We start from the raw sequence: 12,076 nt of genomic DNA, 5'->3' as shown, positions 1-12,076 counted from the left end.
CAACTAATCAAATATCGCAAATTCCCAGGTGCGTTGAGGAGAAAATATACACTATAGCCACAATTCATAAACAAAGACACGCCTTTGTTTACATTTGTGGCAAATTTGACTAACACAATAAATATGATGTGTAATCCCACCCCTGCACAGAGGGTGGCAGTAGATTGTCTGCTTCAAGCCCCCGCCAGCCACCACTTCCTATGTTCTCTGGAAAAGTGCGAGAAGCGGTGAGTGCAATATAAATTAGATACAATGTACATTCTATATTATTTAATTATTGAGTTAAGCTTAATTACCACACGTGGGATTGTTATGTTGATACTACTCAGTAGTATAGATCCGTACGACCTCAGGTAGCTAGCTATAGTATCTTGCGTTAGCTTCATAGCCTAGATAAAGTTGGCGAACGTTATGCTAGCTAGTAACGTTAGCATGTCCACGACCAGTTTTTCAATTCATTGTAACGTTAGGCTAATGCATGGAGCTACCGCCGGTGTCCAACTAGCGTGCTAACTAACTTAGCTACTGTACTTCAATGTTGTTTGTGTTTCTCCAGGAGCAGTTTTCGCGTTAAATATGGATATTCGACCTAACCACACCATTTACATAAACAACGTAAATGACAAAATCAAGAAAGATGGTAAGAATGAATATGTTTTGGACCACAATCTTAGTTAGGTATGGTAGCTACTGTAACGTTAGCTGCGTGCCATGCTCTTCTCCCTTGGAAGTTAATTGTGAACTATAAACGGAAAAGACAGATTATGAGCTGCATGCAATGTATCAAAACCCTCTGATTCAGTTGTGGTAGTTTTATGATTACATCTTGATACATATCCTCAGGAAGTCCATTGGCCTGTTTACCCACACACACCACCCCACAGCCCCGACCATGAATTTGAGTGGTTAAACCCCCAACCCAAATGGCCTTTTGAGATCAAGCATTGGGCCTTGTGAAAGTAACCTTTGCTTTGTGTCTGTTGGCAGAACTGAAGCGCTCGCTCTACGCCCTTTTCTCCCAGTTTGGGCAGATTGTTGATATCGTCGCTATGAAAACGATGAAGATGAGAGGACAAGCGTTTGTTGTGTTCAAAGAGCTCGCAGCATCAACAAATGCACTTAGGCAACTCCAGGGATTTCCTTTCTACAATAAGCCCATGGTAAGTCCCACCTAAGATAATATATACTTTATTGATCTCCCCAGGGGGAAATATACTTTATTGATCTCCCCAGGGGGAAATTAGGCATTTCAGCATTGAAAAAATATATAGAAATGTTGGAAAGAAGAGAATTAGTTACAGAGTAACAAAAGAATACTCGATAAGGGGGGGTAGCAGCATAAAAAGGGATATCGGGGACTAAGTGCATCCATATGTACTGTGCAGTATAGAATAAGATATATATGTACCCGCATACATTCAGTCTATAAATATAAATAACTATACAAATACAAGTTTAGGAGTACACAATATATATGTACAAGATAAACATGTACTTGCATACAATGTCTGTAAAAAATATATATAAACAATACAAGTATATAAGTCAAGTAGTATACATATACATGCATACACCTCACAGTTGTCCTCGCTAAAGGAGATGGAAGCGGCCTGGTACGGTGGAAATTCTATATTGAATGTATTTCGTCTCTTGTCCACAGCGTATCCAGTATGCCAAAACAGACTCTGAGGTCATCTCCAAAATTCGAGGCACGTACAGTGACAAAGAGAAGAAGAAGGATAAGAAGAAGAAGGCTCTAGAGCAAGTGGCCAACATAACCAAGAAACCACCGCCGGTGAGAATGGTGGTACTATTATGTGAACAGGTTGAGCCTGGTCAAAACTGAAGGGAGGTGAAAGTGAGCAAGCAGCCACCAATGCCATTTACTAATAGTTTTTCCTCGTTCACAGGGATCTAACACACAGCTGAACGCACCAGCAAACACACAGGTAAGATTTTCATTTAGCATCTGATTTAATCTGATTTCCAAGATATGATATTCGTGGACAGCAAATATACTCCCATTGTAATTTTGTGTGGGGAGGCCAGAGACTCCTGTTCCTCTTTTGATTGGCTGTTCAAATGCAGCTAGATTTGAAAGGTAATACTCTGGCTCCGCCCCTCTGCATAAGTTTTCTGGTGCTTGAGCATCTAATTAACAAAGCAGGGCTTTAAAGATAACTTGGTTGGTTGTTTTTTTTCCTTTCTAGAGTCTAGAGTGTTTGCTAATTGATCAAGCTGTGCAAATGGTTGATGGTGATGGGTTTATGGAACGATGACAGTTTTCTTCTGTTCCATGACTCTAGGTCCCAGACAATCCACCAAACTACATTTTATTCCTCAACAACCTACCAGAAGAGACGAATGAAATGATGCTGTCAATGTTGTTTAATCAGTGAGTATCCTAATGGAGTTATAATGACGTGACAGTTTGGATGGCTAATGGCTGCATTCAGTAGCTTGTCACCTAATATGCAGGGCCGCTCTCCTGAACACATACTAAAGTCCCAAAAATGTCAGTGGAGGTTGTGAATTGAAAGGACCTCTTAGTTCAGTGATTATGTGTCTGAGAAACGAGTCCACTGTCAAATTAACTGTGTGTGATATGTGTGTACAATTTGCTCTCAAGCCTCCCATTTTCCTAACCTGATGCGCCAGATGGTTTGAGCAGGATGATCAGCTTAATTTTATACTTATAGGAAGGGTACTTATTGTGTAATTTGTAAAATTGTATTTTTTGTAAATTTGTCATTTGAAAATTGAGTATTAGAGTTTATCTGTAGCATAATCTTGGAGCCGGCAGCAACATGTCACTGTGACTGTACACTGACATTACATGTGACGGATTAAAGGAATCTGGATGGTCTCACCAGGCTACCATTTTCCAAGTGGAGGAGGCAATGCATCAGATGGTAATCAGTAGTATATTGGCAGCATCAGATTTTTTTTCTCTCCTCATTTTACAGGTTTCCTGGTTTCAAAGAGGTGCGACTCGTTCCTGGCAAACACGACATCTCCTTTGTGGAGTTTGAGAGCGAAGGGCAGGCGGGAGTGGCCAAGGACGCACTACAGGGCTTCAGAATCACGGCCACCTGCGCCATGAAGATTACCTACGCCAAGAAGTAGTCCCCAACAGAATGTCACTGGACAAGGGACAAATTTGGACTCTTGAGTTGGAGATGCATCGGCCCCTTGATTATATATTTTTTTTCTTTTTCTTTTTTTCTTTCATTCATTTTTGTATTGGCTGTGTAGAATCAATAAGAGTTTTGTGGTTTTGATGGATTTCTGTGCAGTCACTGGGATCAAGTAAGATACCGCTGACCCTTGTTTCTACTTTGTAAGGCAGAGTAATAAAATTACCTTTTATATCTTGCATGTGTCAGATAAATGTTCTGATGCCCCAGGTTTCAATGTAGATCTTCTAAGGAATGCTGATTGCTAACTGAGCACGGCCCAAAGGCTGGCTCTCCCTTACCTTATGACCAAATACATTGGGCCCTAATTATAAGCTCTCACCAGTAGGGCCTACGGTGCTTCCTGATTGGTTACAATGAAAACCTAGGCCGCTCTAACATTTTGTGTTTGAACTACAGGACTCATGACTATAGACCTTATATAGATCTAGTATCTAGTAGGCCTATATACAGATAGTACTTGTTTTGATACCTGTCGGAGCACTATGGACACTTAACTTAATACTGTACATCAGCAATCACTCCAGCTTAGCCCATCCAATCAACTTTTATCTGCTAGTTCTGATACCCATTGGAGCAATCATTACCATTATATGCTAACCCCCCCATCAATTAACACCAAACTTGCTACACTGGATCTTCAGACTGTCATTCACAAACTCATTGACCAGATTATTGAATTATCAAAATTGATCTTACAATGCATCAAAATGTTTTACAATACACAGTACTGTCAACAGCTTTCTCTTTCCTTTGTTGTATATTATGATCACTTCAGCCACTCATCCACATTTTGAAGGGCCACTCATCCACATTTTGAAGGGCATACCATCATTATATGATGCAACCTCTATTGTTATATCCTTTGTTTCAGTGTGTATACTTTAATCAACAAACATCTTTTCACGTGGGCTTTTACACATACCACACGTTCAGTGTTTTATGATGAAACAGATTATGACCTCTTATCCTGCACCCTGGAGACTGGCTTAGTCAATTTGTGAAGCCAAACATGAGTTGTTGCTAATTATCTCAGTGAGATAGAGGATATTGCTTGGTGTCAGAGGTTACAAGTTCAATCCTCAACTGATGCAAAATGAACATTGGAACTTTCTTGTTGTCTTCCTATTCTCTCGCTTATTGCTCCTAAACTTGTCTGAAATTGCCTGGCCCCGCCTAATCGCTGCGTAGCAGCTTTAATTCAATTTTGGTGTGCACAGAGCCACGAAATGCATTCAGGGGCTCTCTGAGCACCATTTCTAGTTAGGTCTAGAGTGTTAACAATGGCACCTTAAAAAGGGGATTCAAGTTTGGTTTGAAAGGAGCAGTCATTCAATATTTCAAAGGCCGCACTCTTCTCTAAATGTTACCGAGAGTGAACTGGACTCAAGGGAATTGGCATGTTCAGTTAAGGTAATCACATGTCTGTTGCAGAGGCTTAACAATTAATATTTCACAGCAGGTGCTAAATAGTGATCCCCAACATAAAAATAATGGCCTTGCACAAAGGACTGAAATGTCACTGGCAAACTTGTGCAATTACAATAACAGCGGGATGGTTGAAGTGGTTTGTGCAGTTAATTAGGTTCCAACCATCAGCCTAATTCCGAGAGGTGGTCTGCCTCTGACAGAGGGCATGGGGGAGGAAAATAGCTTGGTATGCCTGAAAAGAGAAACATTTCGGGGCATGGTTTTGTTCATTTAATGATTTGAAATGTTTGTGTTAACGGCTGTTGAAATATGCATTGGTTGTTGGTTCTTCACAGCGAATGAGAGATGTGCACTTCTCATCAATTCCCTTTTGTTGTTCTGTAACTCTCCTTAACCACCACTTATTCTGGTAACACTTTACAATAAGGTACACAAAAATGAGTAGTTACTGAGGAACTACTACAGTAGTTACTGAGTAACTACTGTTGAACCAATAATTAGTTAATGATTAGTTACTAATTAACTCTGAGCTTAGTTAATGAGTAGTTACTTACGGGGACTACTATGGTAGTTACTGAGGAAGCAATGATTAGTTAATTGGTAGGTAATGATTAACTCTCAATCTATCACTGTATAGTAGATCATGATGGGTTACTAGGGAACAGACTGGGGTCTACTATAGTAGTTACTTAGGAACCAATGATTAGTTAATGAGTAGTTACTAATTAACTCTGGGATTAGTTAATGAGTAGTTACTGATGGGGACTAATATAGTAGTTATATAGGAACCAATGATTAGGTAATGAGTAGTTACTTATGGGGACTTCTAGTAGTTACTGATTAGCTCTGATTTGGTAAGGAGTACTAATGGGGACTACTATGATGGGTTACTGGAGAACAGACTGGGCACTACTATAGTAGTTACAGAGGAACCAATGATCAGGTAATGAGTAGTTACTGAATATCTGATTAGTTAATGAGTAGTTACTGATGGGGACTACTATGATGCATTACTAGAGAACAGACTGGGGACTACTATAATAGTTACTGAGGAACCAATAATTAGTTCATGAGTAGTTACTGATGATTGATTAGTTAATTGGTAGGTAATGATTAACTCTCAATCCATCTAATCACTGTATAGTAAATCATGATGGTTAGAGAACAGACTGGGGACTACTATGGTAGTTAGGGACCGGGGACGACTTTGGAAGTTACTGAGGAGCCAATGATTAGTTAATGAGTAGTTAATTATATATTTACCAGGTAGTCCTTCATTACCTAATAATTTCTTATTCTTTTGCGTGCCTTATTGTAAAGTCAGACAGCATACAGAGTAGTTAACAGCTAGTCCTCATTACCTAATCATTAGTTACTCTTTTGCGTACCTTATCGTAAAGTACAGTTAATCAGTAACTACTCATTAGTTCCTCAGTAACTACTATAGTAGTCCCCAGTCTGTTCTCTAGTTCCTCAGTAACTACTATAGTAGTCCCCATCAGTAACTTAACTAATCTCAGAGTTAATCAGTAACTAATCATTAACTAATCTTTTGTGTACCTTATTGTAAAGTGTTACCCTTATTCTTGTTTTGTTCTCCAATCACAGTTTATAGAGGCCTTTTTTCTTTTTTTTACTCTTGAAAAGAAGCAATTATCAGAGAAACACATAACTCATCATACCCAGGCCTATTTAGGTGCAGGTTTAGGTGCTCCACAATACGTTTCTATAAGAGGTGCAGCAGCGCAAGCAGTAGGCTATATTTGAGGTGCCATTGCTACTCAGCTCCAGTGAGCTCCTGACCAATTTGTTTCTTTCACTACCCAATACGTCAAGTCAAACTCAGTCTGGTGATATGTAGCCTTTGGCATCAACTGGTCCTGCAATAGGAACTCATTTGTTTAGGAGACAGCTTGAGTCGAGTGGATCGTTGATAGTTAGCCCACTGGTCCCAGTGCTCGGAGGCTGACGCTCTGTTGCCACTAGATGGGGAAAAGGGTCGAGTAGGGATGCTACACCAACAAGGATCTATTCACTTTGGGGAGATGGAGAGAGCACAATGGAGCAGTTCCTCTTCCACGACACATCTAGGATACTAAATGCCATTTGAGTGATGGTAAGTGACTTGGAATATTTCTCCCGATCTTCCTACAAATCCCTTTAGCACAAATGTTTCGATGTCTTTCAAAGTGTTAACCTATGCTAAACACTTTGATTTAGTTCCACGCCATCCTATTCGCAACGGATTTTAATTAATGTCTATAATAATTAAATAAAATAAGCTAATGGTTCAAGATGAGAATCATAAAAATAGGCACATTATGCTGCATATTGACCAATAAGGAGACTTTTATCAATTGGCTAATCAGTTCGAATAAAATGCATTTAGTACGTTTTTTTAAAGACTAGACCAGACTGTAAGAAAAGTATAAATACTTGAATGAATTAGGGCCTACTGAATGAGTCATGGGTGAATGTTGTATGTAGGCTATTGTTCACCTGTTCCAGCATTGTAATGAAATAAGTTTACTTATATTCCCTTACTGTCTGCCAGGCAAACATTTAGGCTATTAATGCTTGATGTTGTGATTTTTTACAGATCATTTGACGATAATCAAACATGGGTGAAAACATCAACAGCAGCTTCGTTAACCACCACGACCTGGTTGAGAGCTCGGACTCGTTCATGGCCAGTTACGACATGGACTACGGAATTCCTCTGGAAGAGATACCTGACACGACTCAGGGTCTTACTTTCTTTGTTGCCACCATTGTTATAGCCGTGCTGTTGGTTTGTATAATTTTGGTATGTGGAGTTGGCAACTGTCTTTTCATTGCCAGTTTAATGCGCTACAAGAAATCGCGCAATCTCACCAACCTCATAATCGCCAATTTGGCAGTGTCGGATGTTTTGGTGGCTGTCGTTTGTTGCCCGTTTCTGTTGGATTACTACGTGGTAAAGCAGCTGTCATGGGACCATGGACTCGTGCTGTGCGCCTCAACCAACTACTTACGCACCGTGTCTCTGTACGTGTCCACTAACGCGCTATTGGCCATAGCTGTGGACAGGTGCGTGAAACGGAGCCTACAGGACACAACACATGCCAGCATTCACACATTATATAGATAATACGCCAATATGATAAAAATATAATTAGTCAGATATTGTAACAGGGGCTAGAAGGTGGGGGTCTGAATCCTACATTATCTAAACTAATATATGTACTTACTCTAAACTAAAGTGGCTTGCCACCACCACCAGGCGGCCCTTCTATGGTCTTATCAATTAATAATGGACAACAAATAACTAGGCTATGGGCAGGGAGACAATAAACTAAATTGTAATATAGCCTAACATTAAAGTAATAAACCCAACAAAAATACACACAATCCTAACCGTGTAACATGTCTTATAATGATAAATACGGGACCAGTGGACCAGGGGACATCCTAAACCCAAAGGAATGAAGCAAGAGTCAATTAAGGTCACAACAGGTGATCATCAGATCAAAAAGGACATAGAAACCAGATACCAGCCTTTCTATCTTCAGAAGTGTTTGAAAATGAACCCACAGATACTGATAGACTGATAGACAGACATGCAGGCAGACAGACAGACAGACAGACAGACAGAGAAAGACAGACAGGCATACATCAATGCTTTGGTACTCCCACCTGTCATCTGGATGATATCTGAGCGTTTACCCTCCCGATGTCTCTTCTGTTCATTCACAGCACAGCTGTTTACTTACTTTATTCAACAACACAATTGGTCAATTTAGTTTAGGATAACCCAAAGCCACTCTACCTCTGGGCCAAAAACTCAGGAGATTTGTTAGTCAGATTGTTGCATGGGCCAATTTAGAACCCATTACATTTAGGAGCGGATCTAAATTACGGGGAGGATCCACAAATTAAAACAAATCTCCTCCTCCATTCATTTGGACTTATTTAATAATGGAGAGATGAGATCAACTGCTTTGAATTAGCTAGTTATGCCCTTAGCTAGATAGATTGCTACTGTCAGTCCTGTCATATGTCACTACAATAGCTTGCTAGGTAGCTGTGATACATCAGAGAGCAGAGAGGAAGAGCACCCAGCTGCTCACAGACTGCAATGGTGATGCACCACCAGTATATACTAATGTCAATGTACATGCTGACAACATGACGTATTCATGAGCGGAGGTATGCGCTCTCCAAGTGTCCTTTCCAGTTTGCTCTCTTTTATTTATCTTTATTAAGGGTGTAATTAAAAAATGAGTCCACTGTACTATGTAAACCAATGTAGGTGATTATGACAGCTAAACTACCTTTATCAGTTCAATGGTGATGTCACAGAGCCCCCTGACTGTTACCAGTCATACAATTAATAGCAAAATGGAAAATATTGAGGGAAAGCAACAAAAATGAAAAAAATTGTTGTTCCTTCTATTTAGCCTTGATAAATCACTTTAATTGCCTCATTTAAAGCAGGAAGTATTTTAAGTGGAATTTAGCAATGAAAAAAACCTTAGCCTAGTTTTAAGTACCCAGTGGTATTACATTACATTAATCACCTCAAGACAGGTGTGGTAAACTTTCCCATGACCAATGGGTTTTGCAGTGAATTCCATCACCAGCCTTAGGTCACGCTCTGGCCTGCTCATGGGACCATATTGGGGGGGAAGTCACTTGGACAATGTTGCTTCACCACTTCAATTAATCACCACTGTATTCAAAAATAGAATGTGTGAGAGAAGATGGAAACCACCTTTCATTTCAAAGTCTCAATGGTTCTTAATTCCCCATGAAAGTCCAGGGCAAGCCAAGAGACCACAAACCCATATGCCTCATTTTAAGTTCTAGGTCTGTGTTCCATGTACTTTTTTGTCACATGAATCAATTGCTAAATGTTCCAGAATTCAAGTCAGGGCTCTAAATCCAAAAAGCTTGCTAGATCATCAATGGAGAGACTTAGAAAGTCATCAAAGAACATCATAGTTTGCCCAATCCACCTTGACACACTCCAGTATCTGGCACACGTACAAGTTAAACTACCCACAACACCAAGATAGTCTGCCGCACCATTGGTTAACGGTCCTTTCCCTGTGTCCTCAGGTACATGGCCATAGTGCACCCTCTGAAGCCCCGGATAAAGTACCAGGCAGCCTCCTGTCTGGTCCTGGGTATATGGGTCGTACCTATCCTCATCTCCATACCCTCTGCCTACTTCACCTCCCAGACCACCTACCTGCACGTCGCCAGCCGAAGCCACAAGACTTTCTGTGCCCAAATCTGGCCCGTGGACCAGCAGATCTACTACCGCTCCTACTTCCTCTTCATCTTCGCCCTGGAGTTCGCCGGGCCCGTGGTGATCATGACTGCGTGCTACGTCCGGATCTCTCGGGAGCTGTGGTTCAAGAGCATCCCGGGCGTCCAGACGGAGCAGATCCAGAAGAGGCTCCAGCGGCGTCGGAGGACGGTGGCGGTGCTGGTCCTGGTCCTGGCCGCGTACGTGCTCTGCTGGGCGCCGTACTACGGCTTCGCCCTCCTCCGCGACTTCCACCCCACCTTCATCTCCAGGGACAGGAACTCCCTGGTGGCCTTCTACATCATCGAGTGCGTCGCCATGAGCAACGGGGTCATCAACACGCTGTGTTTCGTCAGCGTCCGGAACAATGCCAAATGCTTGAGGCGGGTGGCCAGGTTCCACTCTGGACCGGTGGCTTTCGCAGCGGGAAATAAGGTGGCTGACGAGGGGGATGGACGCACTACTTTGCCGCGAGTAACTGAGGATGTGGAGGGTAAACGTCAGAGATAGGGGAAAAAACACTTGGCGATGACGTGATTGCCTGTCCGAACCTGACAGGATTGGTATCAACCACTAACTCAATCCTTTTTTGCCAAATTGCTTTGACCTACACATCCAAGAACCTTTACTAAAGACGATCCTCTAGGGGGCGTATGCGAGTGCTGAGCCTAGACACCTGGCTTATCTGTTCCTTCTGCTTATTGTTTTTGCTAATGTAACAAAGTCTGTATCAAGTTTATAGTGGTGTAGGCAAAGCAGTTAGTCTTTCTCCTTTAACGCCAGCAAACACAGTTCTCACCTTGAACATTGCCTCCTGGTATTGGAACTTCTCAGTTAAGACACAGGAATAAGATGAAGCTAGTTGTTTTTTTTTGTTTTTGTGCGTGGCTGTAAGCCAGCGCACCTAGGATAGAGTTTGTCCGGTTATCACTCCCTCCCTCCATTGAATGTTGACCTGCATTTCTCTATTGGCACCACAAGAGTTTGGTGTGCTGTTGGCAAACCAAAATAAAGAAGGACACCAAAACCAACCTGACGACCTTTACTCCTTGCCTTTTAGGTCAGATCCTGTCCCAACCCCAACCCTTATTCTAACCCCAACCCACACTAGGGACTGGAAGAAGGACATCAAAACCAACCCGCCGCTCTCCGCTGCACAAGTAGAGTAGTGGTGAGAGCATAGGACTCCCACCCGGGAGACTGGGGTTCAAGGCCCCGGTGGGGATGACTTTATGGGACTATACCCCAAACCTCCACACGTTCATCCTTTCACTACAATATTTTTATCCCTTACCTTTGTCCAGAAACAGAAGTTGAACCAATTGCAGCAAAATAGCTAACGTGCTTTAGCCACTGACCGCTACCATTAATGTTATGGAAGCTGCTGCTAGTTGTTGTGAGCTGATGAGCTAACTGGCTATCCCGCTCTTATTGTGCTGGATTAGCATAGGAAGCATTGAAACTGATGTGTCCAGGCGACAAGACCTATCTTAATTTATCAGCCATTATTTCATGTCATTTCAATTCACAGCTATTTCAGTGGCATGACTAGCTTCCGTTCTACCAGTCCTGAACAGAAACAAGCCAGCCACGCACATAAACCAGGCTGCACCTGGCCTGGTTCTTATCTTATCTTAGATTGGTTTCATATTGAACCATATCATCTACTCTCGCAGACTTGAGTGACAATGATTGCTAAGTGACTCAATGTCAGATGACACAAACAATATTTAACCTTCACAATGGTTGCCTTTTTGACATGTCAAAGGCAGAGAGGGTTTGGTGGACATAGGACTTTGACAGGATTAACGAGCGACGATTGATAGACATTTTTATAGAGATTTTTTAATTTGTTGCAGGACACTATAACATTACTCCTGCTTAAAGCACTAGTTCTAGTGTCCTTATTTCTAGCTCCTAGTGCTACTCCCTCCAGTCTACTTCCAAATCGCACACTTCCATACTATATAGTATGCCAAAAATTGATGTAGTATGTACCAATATGTATGCCACATGCAGTATGGCAAAAATACCAGGATGTCCCACTACATCCGGTCGTGTTTTGCAGTATGCAAGCCAGCATACTTTTCTGGCTATTCTGACCCACGTAAAACAGAAATTATGTCACATGTGCGAAAGTCGCACCGGAGGCGTT

The 12,076-nt window shown here is 41.7% G+C and overlaps 2 protein-coding genes across 2 annotated transcripts; both read left to right on the top strand.

Moving 5' to 3' along the window:
- The first annotated feature begins 208 nt into the window (after positions 1 to 208).
- On the top strand, positions 209 to 3,339 carry snrpb2 (small nuclear ribonucleoprotein polypeptide B2). Its single transcript, XM_084440843.1, has 7 exons — positions 209 to 227; positions 557 to 640; positions 988 to 1,160; positions 1,661 to 1,795; positions 1,911 to 1,949; positions 2,307 to 2,395; positions 2,967 to 3,339. The coding sequence occupies exons 2-7, from the start codon at positions 577 to 579 to the stop codon at positions 3,124 to 3,126; spliced, it is 660 nt and encodes a 219-aa protein (XP_084296969.1). The 5' UTR covers positions 209 to 227; positions 557 to 576; the 3' UTR covers positions 3,127 to 3,339.
- Positions 3,340 to 7,314: 3,975 nt separating this feature from the next.
- On the top strand, positions 7,315 to 10,431 carry prokr1a (prokineticin receptor 1a; the record flags this gene model as incomplete). The annotated part of the gene is made up of 2 exons (XM_084441409.1): positions 7,315 to 7,697; positions 9,729 to 10,431. The coding sequence occupies 2 exons, from the start codon at positions 7,315 to 7,317 to the stop codon at positions 10,429 to 10,431; spliced, it is 1,086 nt and encodes a 361-aa protein (XP_084297535.1).
- Positions 10,432 to 12,076: the final 1,645 nt, after the last annotated feature.

The sequence above is a fragment of the Borostomias antarcticus genome (assembly GCF_949987555.1).
Source record: "Borostomias antarcticus genome assembly, chromosome: 7".
Lineage (NCBI taxonomy): Eukaryota > Metazoa > Chordata > Actinopteri > Stomiiformes > Stomiidae > Borostomias > Borostomias antarcticus.
Note: the sequence above shows the minus strand (reverse complement) of the source record. Positions and strands in the feature narration are given on the sequence as shown.

Excerpts from the sequence above, each read along its gene's own strand:
- snrpb2 (XM_084440843.1), top strand. The coding sequence starts at position 577 with ATGGATATTCGACCTAACCACACCATTTACATAAACAACGTAAATGAC. Across the intron at positions 1,161-1,660 it reads CTTTCTACAATAAGCCCATG|CGTATCCAGTATGCCAAAAC; the intron begins GTAAGTCCCACC and ends TCTTGTCCACAG. Across the intron at positions 1,796-1,910 it reads TAACCAAGAAACCACCGCCG|GGATCTAACACACAGCTGAA; the intron begins GTGAGAATGGTG and ends CCTCGTTCACAG.